This window comes from Acartia tonsa, chromosome 2 (genome assembly GCF_053477335.1).
Source record: "Acartia tonsa isolate MP-2025a chromosome 2, ASM5347733v1, whole genome shotgun sequence".
Taxonomy (NCBI): domain Eukaryota; kingdom Metazoa; phylum Arthropoda; class Copepoda; order Calanoida; family Acartiidae; genus Acartia; species Acartia tonsa.
This window is the reverse complement of record NC_137261.1, coordinates 26,716,542-26,733,699: the sequence shown is the minus strand read 5'-3', so window position 1 is coordinate 26,733,699 and position 17,158 is coordinate 26,716,542. Positions and strand designations below refer to the sequence as shown.

At 33.0% G+C, this 17,158-nt stretch overlaps 1 protein-coding gene across 1 annotated transcript in view; it reads left to right on the top strand.

Moving 5' to 3' along the window:
* Positions 1 to 17,158, top strand: part of LOC145307865 (DNA-dependent protein kinase catalytic subunit-like) — a 72,119-nt gene that overhangs the window by 23,576 nt on the left and 31,385 nt on the right. The window contains exons 30-54 of the mRNA XM_080150232.1: positions 223 to 328; positions 708 to 798; positions 1,020 to 1,115; positions 2,295 to 2,436; positions 2,558 to 2,744; positions 3,090 to 3,830; positions 4,253 to 4,394; positions 4,759 to 4,889; positions 5,745 to 5,792; positions 5,916 to 6,051; positions 6,427 to 6,568; positions 6,652 to 7,086; positions 7,359 to 7,450; positions 7,717 to 8,192; positions 8,276 to 8,374; positions 8,536 to 8,659; positions 8,775 to 9,042; positions 9,240 to 9,398; positions 9,574 to 10,033; positions 10,198 to 10,252; positions 10,723 to 10,818; positions 10,973 to 11,136; positions 11,605 to 11,756; positions 11,993 to 12,092; positions 12,547 to 12,580. Of these exons, the coding sequence (XP_080006358.1) occupies positions 223 to 328; positions 708 to 798; positions 1,020 to 1,115; positions 2,295 to 2,436; positions 2,558 to 2,744; positions 3,090 to 3,830; positions 4,253 to 4,394; positions 4,759 to 4,889; positions 5,745 to 5,792; positions 5,916 to 6,051; positions 6,427 to 6,568; positions 6,652 to 7,086; positions 7,359 to 7,450; positions 7,717 to 8,192; positions 8,276 to 8,374; positions 8,536 to 8,659; positions 8,775 to 9,042; positions 9,240 to 9,398; positions 9,574 to 10,033; positions 10,198 to 10,252; positions 10,723 to 10,818; positions 10,973 to 11,136; positions 11,605 to 11,756; positions 11,993 to 12,092; positions 12,547 to 12,580 (4,676 nt within the window). The remainder of the gene's footprint in view (positions 1 to 222; positions 329 to 707; positions 799 to 1,019; positions 1,116 to 2,294; positions 2,437 to 2,557; positions 2,745 to 3,089; positions 3,831 to 4,252; positions 4,395 to 4,758; positions 4,890 to 5,744; positions 5,793 to 5,915; positions 6,052 to 6,426; positions 6,569 to 6,651; positions 7,087 to 7,358; positions 7,451 to 7,716; positions 8,193 to 8,275; positions 8,375 to 8,535; positions 8,660 to 8,774; positions 9,043 to 9,239; positions 9,399 to 9,573; positions 10,034 to 10,197; positions 10,253 to 10,722; positions 10,819 to 10,972; positions 11,137 to 11,604; positions 11,757 to 11,992; positions 12,093 to 12,546; positions 12,581 to 17,158) is intronic.

Genomic DNA, 17,158 nt, shown 5'->3' with positions numbered 1-17,158 from the left:
TCAGAAATATTAACATAGACAAATCTATACAAAAAAGCAGAAAGCAGTTAGCTAGCAGATAAAAAAAGGTCCCCAACACTTAAACTAGGAAGTTGTTTGGGTGAATTCGTGAAATGGAAAGGAAAATGTTTGTGCATGCCTTAAATTTCCATGCTGACAGGATGTAACTATCCAACAAAACAAAATATAAAAGTACACTTAAAACACACCAAAACTATTCAGTGGAACAGTGCCTAGTATAAATAGTTGGCTGCTAGATTTTCTGACTGATGTGGAGCATCCAGCCGCCAGAAGGGCCGCCATAATTCTGGTCAATGATTTATGTCAGGTATGTCTTTCATTTTTATTTTTGAAATAGCTTTCTTAATGATATCCTTTTTTGTTTGTTTGTAAGCTTTTGGGGAAAAATTAGATTAATCTCATATATTCACTAAGGTTTTTTTTGTCTTCAATGCACTTATTCATCTGTCTGTCTGTATGTTACACTTTTTCATACTAATTCTAACTTAAGCTACAGTTTAGCTAGAATAATGGATTTTAACATAATTTTTAGTTTAGCCTGTAAGTTTCAAAATATAATTTCTAAAATATCTAAGGATTGTACAGTAGGTATGTCTTTAAACGAAAGGGCAGTAATCTTTTTTTTTTTTAATTTAAAAAAGGCATCAATTTTTTAAAAAAATAGTCTTATTTGTTTATGATTATAGAAATCTCAAGCCTCACTGCGTAGAACCTTGGAAACAAAGTATAGAATTATTGCAAACATGTTGGATAACCACGTTCACCCACCAGTGAAAGGCATAATAAGATTTGATTATTAATCCTTTGTTTATTAGTATTATATTTACAAATAATATGCATAATCATATATTTCTTTACAAGGTGTTACTTATTATGAAAACGTATAGCTTGTTTTATGTACTATTTTAGTTCCTTAAAAAATTAATTCAAAAAGGCATAAGTTTTCATGAAAATCAGTCTTGTGTTCTACAAAAATTAAATCTTAATTAAATATAAAGATGTGCTAACAGAGAGTAAAGATATTACAACTGGAATGAATGCTAAAGAATATAATGCTTACTCTTCTGTGTTTGAGTTAGCCTGCTGGCTTCTAGGTAAAAAGTTTCTTTGCCCCTAGCCTCTAGGGGAATGCAGGAGAGGTGAAAAAATATTCCTAAAACCACCCGATTAAATTTACTAATCTTTATTGAAAAGTAGACCCCATACGGACCAGCAATTACCTAGATTTTAAGCTTTAAACAAAAAATCCTTACTACTTTATATTATACTAGCGGCTACGCCCCTAGAGGCCTCTTGTGGCACTTTAAATGTTTTTGTTTGTTAAATTTAATTTTTTATGTACGATACCACCTTATTTGACGTTGAAGTCTCCCCTAAGGGTTTTTTTTTTGTTTTTTTGGGGGGGTTAGGGGTGTCCCACCCCTCAAGAAAATATCTTAAAACCACCACAGGACCAGTAGGTATATTCCCTGAAGAGTAGAGCCCATTCGGTTCAGTGGTTACCGAGATCTTAAGCTTCAGACGGACAGACGGACAGACAGACATCGTTCTACTTTGTATTATAGATTATAGGATATCAATTGAATTACAATCCTGTTAGGTGGTTTTTAGCATTTAGAAAAAAGTTTTATTTGATTGTTACGAAAGTGATAAATGCATGAAGTGCATTTCAGAAAAATGATTTCAAGTATAAATTACAAGTATACTATCAAATATATATAATTGTGGATCACAATGAATAACAAACAATTAGTTATTAGACATCATTTAATTAGTTGTCACGCTGATTTTGTGAAAATAAGCCAGATATATAAATTGCATATATCACAAAAATACGATTTTCAAGTCTTGATATTTTTAAATTAAACTACATGGTTGAAAATCAAAATTCTTTCAAATTTATGTTTTATAAATGTAGATTAAACCATTGAATAGGGAAAACTATGCAGTTCACTAAATTCAAGTTTAAATGCATTTCGTGCAACTACCTCTTTTGCATCATTGATTTAATTAAAATCATACGATCTCTTGTTTTCCATTAACATATTTCTATTTTTATAAGGTGAGATATGAAAATTGGGGATTTATATGATTTATAATTTTAATTATTAAATTATTTTACACTCTTTCAAAAAATTTAATATTAATCAGCGTAGGTAATATTTTTACAATAATTAATATTTTAATTAAAATAAGTAATCCTGCGTAAAATATAGAATATTTAAATAATACATTATTTTATTTTGTTGTACCTAATTAATTTTCTTTTTTAGATACGTACACGTGTAAATTTGACGAAATACGTCAATTTCAAGAATTTATCAACAGCTTTGTAAAAAGATTTACATTAAAAGTGGAAAAAAATGAATTGCTGCGATTTGAATCTGTTCAGGAAAAACGTACTTGCATTTTAAGGTAAAGCAATTTCAGTAGTATATAAATTTTACTTATAAAACAGACTGTTATGTAAATTTATATCAAGCAAAAATGGTGTATTTGATATAATTTTTTCTTTTTGAATTATGTTTTTTTTTAGTTTTTGGACCCTTCTAACCAAACTTATAAAGGAAGGTTATGCAGAAGATATTATAAATGCCAATAAGATTCACCTTCATGAAACTATTATTCCTTTGATTGTGGAGCCTAATCAACAGTCTAGTCTCAAAGTTGATGAGAAACAACAATTCTTTGATGCTGCTATTGCCCTGCTGAAAGCATTAAAGGTAACAAAATACTTTAATCATGTTTTTTTTGGTTGTGTTTATTGATAATTAGACGCTGCGCCTTTGGCATTAAGGGGCTCTGTATTTGCAGGGTAGGGCAAAATATAAATCTAAAGATAAATAGCCTAAAACCATCCTTAAAGCTTCTCTAAAAAGGAGAACTCAATCGGTTTAGTAGTTATGGAAATCTTATTTTATATAAATAAAACTTTTTTACACCATTAGAGTTATATTGATAATTTTTAAAATTTAAACCAGGCATTCTCATTTTATTAATATCGAAAATTTTATTACTAGGTTAAAGCGGGAAATTATTACCAAAAACTCGTAATGTTCTTTACCCAGGCTTATATGGAAACTAAACTATTCAACTTGAATGACTTGCTAGAGGGATGTTTCCGTGGCAGAGATAATAGATATATCTTCCAAGTTTATACAAAGCTAGCAGAACATAAACTTTTGATTGATAATACTGACACAGAAAGCCTTTTGCCAACTATTATTGACAAACTTCCTGACAACGTGACAGATTTGAATAATATCAAGCAGAATGTTCTTAACAATCTTAAAGCTTATGTTAAAATTATATCAAAGCTGAAACAAAGTAATTATGAGAAGATAGTTAATGATCTTGCTTTGTCTGTTGAACCAAAGCATGTTTGGTTTATCAATGCGTTTGGAGAGTGCTTTGTTGGTAGTATCATCAAAAATATTGATCATATTGTCACTTATCATCTGAACATCGACAATGGGATCAATATTCATGACATTTTCATCGTGCTTTCAAAATTATTGAAAAGTACAAGAGATGCAGGTCTTGGAAGTGCCTTTTTGGATTGCTTTTTCCGCCACTGGCCAGCAATTATTTCAAATTCTAATTCCCGGTCTACAACACTGAAAGTAATACACTTGTTGCGCAAAATCTCCGAAGGTATCAAGATTGAATCCCATCCAAAGAGTAGTTTAATTGTGACATGGTTTGGAAACTTGATGAAGAACGAAGAAATTCATCTGAAAATAAAGTACAAAGTCTTACAGCTGCTTTGCTTAATTTTGAAGCTTGCTAAAGATCAAGAAACTATAAAGGTAGATATTAGTAAAAAATTTTAAAAACAGCAAATATTAGTTGTTAAACAGTTCTACTTTTTTAGTGGCTTTGAATAGTTTCTTTTCTTTAAAAATGTCTGCCATGGTTTTAGATATTAATTTGTCATTATTACTTTTTGGGATACTAACGGCTACGACCCTTAGAGGCTTCTTGGGGTACTTGAGATGTGGGGGGATGAATTCGATAACCCATTTTATTAATTTAGTTTCAGAAAGAGAAAGAAAAAACAATTTATAGTGGGGATTTTTTGGGGTTGATTTCTACTTCCCCGAAAATAGTTATAAACCTTTCTAGGACCTATGAGAACCATATAGGTTCATCTGTTAGCGAGATCCTTTGGTACAGACAGACAGATATCCTTTTTTTCTATTATAGGAATTTATTACTAACTTTTCATCAGGAGGTTTTGGATGGTTTGGCACATTCAAGAACTGGTATTCCAACCTTTTCAAGCGAATTGCTGGAAGGAACTGTTCAGTACGAGCTGTACATCATGATTTTTAAACAGCTGCTAGCTAGTCTAGAAGCCAGTAAATCAACAGGTAGAAAAGTTTCTTGGGTTGTCATATACTCACAGGGTAATTTTTTAAAAATGAGAGGTTAAATTTCTGGCATTTAAAGGGATAAGACAAAGGCCGACAAATTGATGTACATCCCCAATGTTAATACACAAAATTACCCCTTTGTAAATTACAATTAGGGGTTGAAACGAATCCAACCAATCAAAATTCATTAGAAGTCCCCAAAGTTGTTTTAAGCTAACGAATAAGAAAACGTTATTTTAAACTTTGGGGACTTGTGTAAAAAACAACCCGCTGTCTCCTCTCTCTATGGTTATACTTAGTGTTAGTACTTTTGTATAATAAAACCCATAAACCTCGCAATTCTTACATATATAATGTTTAGGCCTGTTATTCTTCGTCATATCAGTGGTGTGCAAGGATAAGAAGAATATTTGCCTGGATATGATCTATTCAAGCATCACTAACACTATTCTCAATACAAAGGACCCATCTCAACAGATTCAGTTACTAGAGGTGAGAGCCATTTTTTTTATTATTAATAAGGACAACACTGCCTTTTTCTAGTACACAAAGTACTCTTTTTTAAAAAAAAACAAAACAAGGATGACAACATCCATAAAAGCGAAGCACTGAAACGGTAGGACAAACGGACATTAACACTTGTATAGTATCTGAAAAATCGGAACATAAATGTATAAATGTCGAATCAAAATTGTAGGTAAATTTGTTGAAAAACTGCTTAAAAACAGGATAATGTTTATGGACATACTTACATTTTTGGACTTGATTATAGAGTTGCTTCGCTTATAATATTGTTCTTTGTTGTCCCAGGAATCAATATACCAAAAATCAGATCAAACGGATAATTAAAACACTTGAAAATTTGTTGTTAAAAAAGTAGAAAAATCAACATGTTTAAAATAGACGTACGGACATTCTGGTAATGATTATAGAGTTGCTACGCTTTCTAAATTGTACCCAACTACTACAGGAATCATCATGCAAAGTTTGAAATCGATAGGACAATTCTAACATGCCTAAATTAACGAATAAAAGCTATCTATCTCGGACGGACGTACGGACGGACGGACGGACGTACGGACGGACCGACCCTAATTATAGAAAAGCTTCGCTTTTAAAAAGCTGCAAAAACGCAGTTAATGATCCTGTAGTTTGTCACAGTATTTACCAAGACAGCCCCCCAAAATTAGCTGAAATTATGATTTTTTTTGGGATTATATCAGTTGTTGGCTACAGCTGATTTTGACCGCCAATATTTTTGTACTTTTAAAAGTCAAGTTTTAAATTGTTCTATTTATAAAAAAATGTTATAATGTCTTTTTGTTCCTAAGAGATTTTATTAATTAGGTGCCTTACAGTATTTTTAGTGACGAAACAGGCATATACTCATTTCAGGTTTGATTTTAAAACACAGTTTTATTTGAATACTTTACTAAATCAATTAAGCAACACTCTGTTATAGTTGAATTTTGTCATCATCTTGTTTATTGATTAAATCTGTATTTTTTTTTTGTTTAGGCCAAGCTGGCAGCCGTGAGCAAGTTTGTAGTTCCTTGCCTGCAGGCCTGTAGCCCCATGGCCATTAGAAGATTTTTCCTCAATAACATTGAATTTATGCTGGTACAGATCAGCAAAACTGATAATAGACTTACAGGTTCGTAATTGTAGAAGCTTTACATTAGTTTCTATTAGCAGGAAAGTAGGGGATAAATGGGCTGTTTAATTACACTAGCCCCCAATATTTTATAACAACGTTTCCTTATTTGTTGGCTTAACAACTGATAGACGTTTTATTGAATTTTTATTGGTTTGTTTAATAAGTGTCCAAATATATCAACCACTAATTGTAATATACAAAAGAGGTAATTTTGTTTATTCAGTTGGGATCTACATCAATTTATCGACCATTTTCATATCCCTTTAGACCCCTGATCTATTAGCCATAATTGTTTCATGGTATTTTCTCACAAGATTTGTAAATACAGTATTGAGGTTAGCATGCTCCAAAATTAATTTTTCTATCGTTTAGGTACCGAGGGTAAAAAGAAGGAAAACTTAGTAACACTGGTTGGTGTTGTACAAATGGTTGGGGTCATGTACTCAAAATTAGAACCTGCTTTTGTTCATGAACCTGGAGGTACAATAAGCCAGAAAGCTGCAACAATTATTAGGTAAATTAGAAAATTGTATTTGAATTTTATAATGTTATGGTCATACATATTCTTGATTTTGAAAATTTAAATGTTTTTATAAGGGAAAAGAATATGATGCATGTTGCGAAAGCCAACGGGAAAGAAATGTCTACTTATATATTGAGATTTCTGAAAGCTGCCCGAACCTGGCAGGCTGAAAATACCTGGCCAGATCAACTCAAAGTATTGCTGCGAGAATTCCACAGTCATTGCTTAAACTGTGTCATTGCCATTATTAGCTGTACTAACACAAATGAGAAGGTGTACAACAGCTACATCTTTATGGAGAACAAGGGCTCCAATGAGCTGTTATGGAACAGGATAATGGATACTGAAAGTAAGATCAGATTGGATATGGTATTTGAGAAAGCGTTGACGACCAGAAAGGATTATGTTAGTATTAAACATTCCTACAATGATATACAGTATTTGTTGACATCTGCTTCGCAGCAATTTCACTATCTCTCAGATTCAAGCCTCAGTCAAGATGTTTCTAGGTAAGGAGGAGTTTTTGATTATTTGGTGTTTATTTATCTTTTTTCTAAATCTAAATATAATTAAAAATTTATATTACGTTATTATACAAATGGGTACTACATCATTCTTATTTATAAAATTTAATTACAACTTTTATTTATGCTTTTATCCCCCTTACCTTCCCCCACTTTTTTCAATTTATTCAAAAATAAGGTCGGAGGTTGATCAATGCTCAAGTCTTATTATTTTGTTATTTTTTAAAAATCTTTTGGTTGGCACTTCTTTTTTCCAGGTATGATTATACTGGGACTATGTCACAGGCAGCGAGTCTACAGGATAGACAAGCAGAGAACAGTTCTGCAGATGATAACAATAATTCTCCTGGTAAGATAATAAATCCTTTCTTTTTCTTCATATTTTATAAGTGATTTTTTTTATCAAATATGTCATTTTAAAGAAATTGTTTACAGGAAAATTTAGTAGGTAAATCTTGCTGAAAATTTGATCAAAATTGATAAAAAAAAATTTATCAGTAGGATACATTTTTATAACATTTGAAGTAACTTGAAAATTTTTGGTGGGAAAAAAATGAACACATTTTTTAGTTGCCATATTATCCGCCCCTTTTGCATATTTTAATCTAATTTCAGGTGGCTCTTACATTGACATAGAACTGGATGATTTTGGACAAGTATTATGCATGAGTCAGCTAATTGCTGTAGCCAACTACATGCAGGCAAATAAAATCTATCAAGAACCAACAGAAAATTTTGAAAAGGCAACAGAACCTGGCTGGATGACTTCTATAATAAACTCACTGCAAGACAAGCAAAGTCATAGAAACAGCAAGCTTTTTCTTCTAAGCTTCATTTTCAAATGCAGTGACTTGTTCTGCCCATTTGCTGTCAGATTCTACAAAGTAATACTAGAAAGTATAGTTGGAGATTTAGAGGGAGTTTGTGTTGATGGAAAGTTGAATTATCTGGCGGTTGACCTGATCTTGATGTTGTTAGCCTGGTCAGACAGGACAGGGACACGGCCAGATAGTGAGGGACATCTAGTTACTAAACTTCTGGCATTGATCATGAACAATGTTGTTAATGCAGAGGATGTCAGAGTTTTTAAGGTATATTTATTTGTTTTTAAATTATCTTATAACTAGTTATTTATCTTATTTTTATGTATTTAATGTGCCTATGTATTTTATAGATGAATATAGAAATTGTTAGTGCCATAGTAGAAAAGTGGAGGCCTTGTCTTAGAACAGGATCCAGCTTTTCATACCTTCAAGATCTGCTTTCTAGACAAGTAAAAATTTTGCATAAATCATATTTAAGCTAAATCTATTTCTATTACACTAAGATGTAATACTGAAGTAGATGACATATGTGTCATATTCTGCATAAAAGATTTAGTTTCTCATACCAACCAATCCTTGTTAGACTTGATTTATTTGATATTAACTGTAGGATGACCAGAACATGCAGAAAGGAGCCAGATATCTCCTTTCTGTTTTCCTTGCTCATAATTATGTTGATATGGATATCATCAAAGATGTCAACTTTATCAAGAACATTGTTGGCAAACCAAAAGGTAAATATTAATAATTTGTCTTGGTTGTTCCATAATCGTTCTTTCTTGAACTTCTTTTCAACTCAAACAACTTTTAAAATATCTGTAACTTTTTAAAATATCTGTTTCTTTTAAGGAAACATGGAAATGGAAGACGGTGGTAATTTACAAGGATTTTATTCCAAGACCAAAGATGTGTATCAAAAGTCAGGTGTATGTGCCGGGCTGCTGCTGAAAATTCTCCAAACTGATTCGCAAGCGTTTGATGATATCAATAAAGTTGTAATTGATCGGCTAAACCATTTGAGTCAGCTAACAACTGTTGAGGGAAAATCAAGGTTTTTGCTGATTCTACACGGAGTTCAGAAAGGATTTCCTGGCATTTTGGATGATTTTGCATCCAGGTAAGCTATTTACTTAATTGTTTTGGATTTTGACATTGATAAAGATTAAATGTCTCGGGATCAGATAAAAAAAAGTCTTCATTACCACCAAGATTACCAAAATTACGAAGCTTTGACAAATATTTTTTAGAGTTAATATAGTTGATGGTTTTAGTTGCTTTTGATAACAAAAATATAGAAGACAAAATATATTTAAGGTTTAAATATTCATTAAAAACAATGAAAGACGACGACCTCCACCTTTGTCTGGAAATGTTTGATACTCACTGCCAACATCAACTCACTGAACCAAACCAATCACAAGACAACCTCAAAACTGAGCTCAATATGATGGGACTTAAACAGTATCTTCAGGAAAAATATAAGATTTTAGAAAATTACAAATTTAATTTTTTATTAATACTTTTTGTTTAGGGAGAAAAGGAAGATTTGAAACTTTTTGGCATTGCATTTATTTCAGTTCTATTTAATAAAAAAAAGTACCCAGTTATTTCAATTGATATTTATTCTTATATATCTATTTTATCAGGATTACCAACCATCAATGAAACTTTTAGCACTTAAAATATTGAAAACCTGTCACATGAAACTAGATGTTAATGTTGCATTCAGTTATTATGATGCTATCAAAGATTTCCTAACAAGTAAATATTCTCAACATAGAAAGGTTTATGTAGAAATAATGAAAGAAAGATATTCCAGCATTTCACTGACTGATACAATCAATGGTTCCATTAAAAACACGTGCTTGATTGAGCTACTCAAAGCTTTGAATGACAAGGATGAAGATATACAGAGTGATGTATTTACTTTTCTTAATACAAGAGTCATAACCAAATCAGATAGTTTTGAAAGAATGGTTGAAATTCTCCACAACATTGAAAGTTCCACAGAGACAAGTATTTTGCAATTTCTAGCAGGATCAATTCTGAGTCAAGGAGAGCAGCTGCCCACATTCAAGCAGGCCCTCTTCAGGGCTCCATTAGATCAGGGATTTATTCTTAATTTCACATATTATTAAAGTTAGAACAAGACTTCTTAATCTAAGTCTGATAACAACATAAAAAACAAAGGCATTGCATTTTTGGAGATTATATCAAATGTTAGCACATCTCACTTGTATGGTTTATAAGATTAAGAATAAAATCCTTATAGTGTCAATTTCGTGATTACAATGTGGCTGATACAACCTGGCGATCTCAGTTTGCAGGTAGGATGACCCTAATTTTCATTTTTACATTTGATCCAGGGATCTAAAGGGATAAGATAATGGCCGTTAAATTGATGTACATACCCAATGAATGATTATACAAAAAACTACCCCTTCTTTTGATTACAATTAGTGGTTGAAACGTATAAAAGTTTGGGAAATAGTGTATTATATTTTAAAGTTAGTAGGTTTTTCAACCTATTTTTTAAAAAACACACTATTCTAAGAGATGAAGATATATTTCGATTTTAGCAATCATTTTCAATTCATTTTGTCTCTTGTAGAAGTGAATCAAGCAATATTAGCTTGGTCGTTTTAGTGTATTAAACAGCCCAATTCCCCCCCCCCCCCCTCCCTGATTTGATCAAAATGTAAACTGAAAGTTTTGATTATCGTTAATTTTATTGCATCTAAATTCCTCGTCAAACCTATGGAATGTGAAAATATATATTTATCAAATACCCATGCAGGAACACTGATGCCAATGTTTGCTGATTCCTTAGCTTCACAGCAACAAAGTCAGATGGGTGGGAGCGCAGCCACTTACAGTTCCACCAGTACAGCAGGTTTTGCTGATTTTGTTTTTACACCATATTATATTGTGTAAATGTACATAAGAATTTTTCATTATTTTTAATATAATTGCAATTGACAGATAAAGAATTTATTCTATTTAAGATAATTATGATTCAAATTATTCACAGTTAATTTGAATTTCAGGAACCCCCATGCTGCGAGCTACGCAGGTCAACATGGCCTTCAGTCAAACCCAGGGAAATCTATCCGTGGGTAATATACACGGACCTTTGGTTCCTGGACAGGCAAATTCAAATCCAGTTTCAGTCACTTTTCTGCCTTCAGATATTGCAAGGAGAAGGGTCAAGGTAATTAAATGGTTTATCATATTTTGAGTACCTAGCGTAAATAAAATATGTACAGAAAGTTTCAAGTTCTATTTATCTTTAATGTCAAATTAAAATAGGTTGTCATAGCTCAATGATAATGTATATTGTTATGAAAAATACATTCACGCAACTTCCCCTTTGATGGTTAGCAAGGAAGATAATTGAGTAGTTAGAATTAACGAGCATGATGTCAGTACAAACCTTAGTTAAAGAAACTATGGCAATACAAAGGAGGTAATTTCTTGTTTTTTTTCCAAAAAGTTGTGTGTAATCGTTTAGTTAAATGCGCTTTTTAAAGTAAAACTGTTCTTAATTATGACCATTTCATATTATATATATACATTTGGCCATCATAAAGAAGAGTTTAACTTAATAATCACATTGACTAAATGGATACACACAAGTTTACGGAAAATACGCAAAAAAAAAACCTTAATTCACATCAAGGTTGGAAACTTGGAGGGAGGTAGGAGACTTGTAAAAGATTATGGATCTCAGGCAGAACAAGCCAAAAAGTTCTCCAAACTGGCAGAAAGAAACAAAGTACAAATGCTTAATATGGAAGAGGACAGAAGAAAATCGCAAGAAAAGAATGTAAGGTACAAAATTCTAGTTCTTAAAGTTAGACTAAAATATAATACAGTGTGGTATTGCAAGCTATAACACAGAATTCCAACTTTTTTGTCTTGTCAATTATAAGCTACTAGAAATGCAAATTCATAGGAATGATAGCTTAAAAAGGGTATTTTTGTTAAACCTAAATAGGAAATTTATCTGTCTAACGTACTAGGTATATAATAAAGTTTTGCCATATAAAGATTTCAATTCTTACTAGGTTGATGCGAAAATATCGGACAGGCGACCTCCCAGATATCCAGATACTTGTGTCAGATTTGATAAGACCCATACTAAGCCTTGCAAGATATTCTAGTCAGGTACACAACTAACAAACAAATGAAAGGGATCATATTTTTCGCGTATTTTCCGTAAAGTTGTGTGTTAATGTTTAGTCAAATGCGCTTATTACGTCCAATTGATCTTAATTATGACCATTTCATATATATATACATTTGGTCACAATTAAGAAGAGTTTGACTAATAAGATCATTTGACCAACTATTTACACACAACTTTACAGAAAAAAGGCTAAAGAAATGACCACCTTTGTTAAAAAAATGTTTAATGACTTATTACTCTGTTTAGTAATATTAAAAGACTTTTATTGCCCGAAAAGTTTTAATTTTATTTATTTTGCTTGTTTTTTGTATCTAATTCTAAAATCCTAAAATATTATGCGTCTTCTTATTTTGAATACTATAGATTGTCCTAAAATTGGTGCCTGTTACATTAGGAGAAACTATGATTCATAATATTTTTCATTTTGTTTAGGTTGCTAGTACACTATGCGCTGATATCATACAGGAAAAAAACATGTGTAACTAAACGTGGATTGTAATCTTTAAAACATTTACAGCATTTCTGTGCGTGTGTAACCGCTTTTCTTAGTTAGATAGGTATATTAATAAATATTGGATAATTCTATTCATAAAAGTAAAATTAAAAATCAAAAAGTAATAAATTCTTTTTTGGAAATTTTTTTTAGATTTTTAATCTAAATGTCAATTTATGTTTTATTTGTCCTCTTTGAAGCGTAGCAATATATCTAATGAAAAGAAAGAATGTTTGGACGTAAATGTTAAAAAAAAATAAGATTTAACATTTGTAAAAAAAAATATTAAAATTCAAAACAATAAAGTAAAAGAATAAAGGGGTAGGGGTTTTGTTTTTTATATTCCCAGGTTGGGGATCCTGTGACGACTTACAGTTGGATCTTTGAATATCAGCCAACAGCGTTGGAAATTTTAATACAGCAAATTTGCGAAAAAGATCTAAGGTCCCCACCACTGGAACCAATAGTTGTCTTAGTTATACACTTATTCCTGGTACAGTCTAATACCATTAATCTGGGGTGTATATTCTGCAAAAGATTTATTTTTTTCCCCTGCTATAAAATGAAGAAGTTACCTAAATGGGAGCGCAGTGGCTAAAATGACAGGTGTCCCAACTATTGAAAGAATAACATTAACACACACATCTCTTCTGAAAACATAAACAGGCTTGATGTAATTTAAAACCACGGATTAAGCTTTAACCCCAGAATCTTAACTCTGGAATAAATAAACATCATAAGTAAAATAACATAGAATAAATAATACAAAAATATATTGACTTGATGTATTTCAAATAAAACAACTTGGTGTAATGAATCACTGGTTCGAGTCCCGTCACTCCTTCCTGGCCTCTCACTCCATCCCCAGCTTGGTGTATTTCTTGCCAGCTTGATGTATGACTTGACTTGGTGTAGATTAACCTAAACAGGTTACAGATTAATCATATTAATCCTAACATTAATATGAAATCTTCTTTCCCTGTTTTGTTTGCCCTATTTGTGATTCTTACCAAACTTGTCAAAATCACTATCTTTAACAAAGCGCCTGGTGACTCTCAGTCTTTCTTGTTTCCTTCTTTCAGTAGAGTAGGTATTCCTCAAAAACTCATACTCAGCTGTCATACGCTTTAGGTTAGCCTTGGTGTGGTTGTGATCATCCTCCATTTTCTTCAACAGATCATTGTGCTCCTTACGCTTGATGTCCAGCATGCTGCGCCAATGCTTTGTCTTCTCCCTTGCTAGCCTTGCCTCAAGATTTTCATTCTTTCTTTGATATGCTTTCATCTTTTCCTCCATTATCTCTTTCTCTCTTTTCAGGTTCTTTACTTGTTCCTTCAAATTCTCACTCTCAATACAATCTCTTTCAGTCTTGTTGTTTTCAGACTCTGTCTTATCTTCATTTTCAACAAACTCAACTTGTCTAACCGGTTCTGAGAACTCATCATCCATCCTCGAGTCATTTCTTTCTTGAGCAGGTACTTCTTGAATGAACACAACTTCGCCATCTTCTCCTTCATCACCTAATTCATCTTCGTGGTTATCATCCTGACCATCTTCTTGTTCATCCATCACCTCAACATTCTCAATCATCACGTCAGCACGTTCTACAACTTCCTCTTCAACCATATCTTGCCCTTCTTCTTGAGCCACACTGCCTGTTACTACCCAGGTTGGAATTGGGTTTCCTTGCTTCATGATCTTAATGTAAGCCTCCAGAATTCCCATCTTCTCCCAATATCTCCACAGGCTTCCATGTTTCTTAAAAACTTCCCAGTCTTCCCATCCTGGTTGACGTTGGTTTGAGCATTGCAGGATCTTCTCGTTTGGCGACAATGGCTTTGTTATTATTAGTTTTCTTGTCAGCACTTGTCTAAAAAAACTGTCATCACAGTATCCAGGTGTTACTGCAAGAGACATCGGCTGCTGCTCTCTGGGTTCACGACTGGCTGGTCTGTGATTGTAGGGTGAAAAAGCCCTGTCAAACACAGTCATTAAAAACTTAACATGATTTTCTTGTCCTTCATAAGACAAGTGGTTGCCGACGTTGGTTCCGAGCTGTGGTTCCAGCCATTGCGACAGACGTACCCTCCTTGTCATGTCCAGACTTGAATTAGGCATCATCACTGCCTTGTGGCCATTAACCCTAGGCATGTTGAGGGCTTCATTGGCTACTTGCACCTCCTTGTTAAACAAGGCGACCGCCCCCCACACTCTTTCATGCGCCGGTACGAAATTCGCGGTTGAAAAAACAACCTTGTTCATGCCCTGGCTTCTTACTGCATCACTTATCTCCTTGATGGACTCCTTGAGCTTGTTAATCGGAGTTCCTCCGACGAACTTCTGCATGGCGGTGATTATGATGTGCTTCGGCACCTTGGTATCTTTCACCGCATCAACAATGATCTTGGTCATTGCCTTCAAATCCCTATCTGCCAGGGATATCCAAGTGATACCTGTCCTCTCCTGGTCAAGGACTCCCTCCAGCAGATTAAAACTGCTAAATACAACATTCCTCGTAGGGTTATTGAATTGTTTCGCCATGTTTCAGAAAAAAAAGTAACTTGTGATCTGAAAAGAAAACAAAACTTTTTGAGATAAAAACATAAATTTTTATTACGGGAAAGTCGACTTAATACAGTTTGGTGTTTTTCTTAGGCTGTTGAAATATTTTAAAATTCTGCTTGATGTTTTTGATTTGGAGAAATTAAGATAATAAAACTCGCATTTCCATTTTTAAAACTGTATATGCTGTATAAGGATTTCAATTTGTTTTACGAATGAAATGTTACGTAAAAAAAATGCACTACTGTAAAAAAAAACTGATTTGGTGTTTGTTCGTCACTTGTTGAAAAAAACTAAAATTTGATGGTGGGAATTAAAATAATAAAAAAACAGTTTGGTGTGTGTCCGGATGTTAAAAAAAAAATTTCGTCACTATCGTCGCTTGCTGCTTCAAATTACAGAAAAAATAAAAAAGTTTTTAAAATATTCTTGGTGTTTTATTGAGAATTATTGATAAATACTAATTTTTACTGGGTTAAAATGCTATGGATACTGGAAATTCACTTTATAAAATAATAATGCAGTCTTTATCTGCGTTTCACGTTTATTCAAATATGTCTGCTTTTGGTTTGTTTACATTCGAGAATATGGTGTGCGCCATGTGTGGTTTCCACTCCATACGAAGTTGCCAACTCATCTGTATGCGTACGTTACCACATTTATGATGAATTTTCTTCAAGTGTATAAGAACATTATACTGTATTTTAAAGTATTGTTGGATTTTCTAGTTTTCTTCTTGTTTTTGTGGGATTTTCATAATTTTTGTTTGTTTTTATGAGGTTTTTGATGATTTTTGTTGATTTTTATGGTGTTTTTGTGAATTTTTCTTGATATCTACAATTTTTATACAGACTTGGTGTTTTTGCTTATGCTCTCTTTAACTGTTTACTACTTGAAGATTTGCTCTTCCAAGATTTCCAGATTGTAACACATCTAGAAGTGCTAACTTGTTTACGCCACGTTTTGTAAGTAAGTCAGCTAACATTAGGTCACCATCCACCCATTTGACCTCTTGTACTCTTCCTTCACCTATCATTTCCTTGATGATAGCAATATCTCCTCTCAAGATTCTTTCTCCTACTTCTGATTCCGAGTATATTGATGTTCTTGCAGACAAATTATCTGTGATAGCTATAACTTGTAAGTCAAGCTTCCCATCAGATATTTCCTTCATCAAAAGTTTTGTCCCTAGTGCCGCATCCAAGCCATTATTCAAAGCTTGTGTTTCTACAGAGTACTGTGAACTTTCCGTTTCAACTTTCCACTCTTCCACTCAATCGGAGCACATTTTCCATTCTTGGTGTTTACAAGGAAAACTATGAATCCTCCACAGCTGTCGGTGTTGTTATTCAGATTACGATATGCTGCATCTGTGTAAACTACTATTTTACAGTCTTGCAGTCTGTCTAGGTTAGATACCTTGATTGACACCTGTGTTTTCTTCAGCCTATTTGCCACGTTCTTGGCTCTGATCAGATCCTCCACCTTCCCTCCTTTAAACTTTGTTGAGAGATCTATCATTTCGAAACATAGTTCTGGCCTTGTAGCTCTCGCAGCCCAGTTAACAATACCTGTAAGTTGTCTTAAAAGTGACAGTTCCTCTTGATTCATGTCACGTTTTCTGTCTTTCAATTGTTGCAGATCTATAGCAGGTATGTTCACATTCTTGATGTATTTGTCTTGATCAATTGTGATTCCATCCTCAGATTGTTTCATATGAAAACCAGTGTATAAAAAGTCTTTTGACTCTGATTTGCCTACCTTAAAACAGGAAAGCACTTGAGGCATGATCTGCTTGTTGAAAAATTCATTTCCAGTATGCAGGAAATCATCCACATGCAAGGCTATTATTCCTACTAGCTCGCCATCTTTGACTAGGTAGAATAATCCCGAGTCATAGTGACTGGTCTTAAAGTCAAGATCTTTAAGTTTCTTCACAACTCTTAGGTACCATTTTCGACTGGCATCCTTCAGACCATACAAACACTT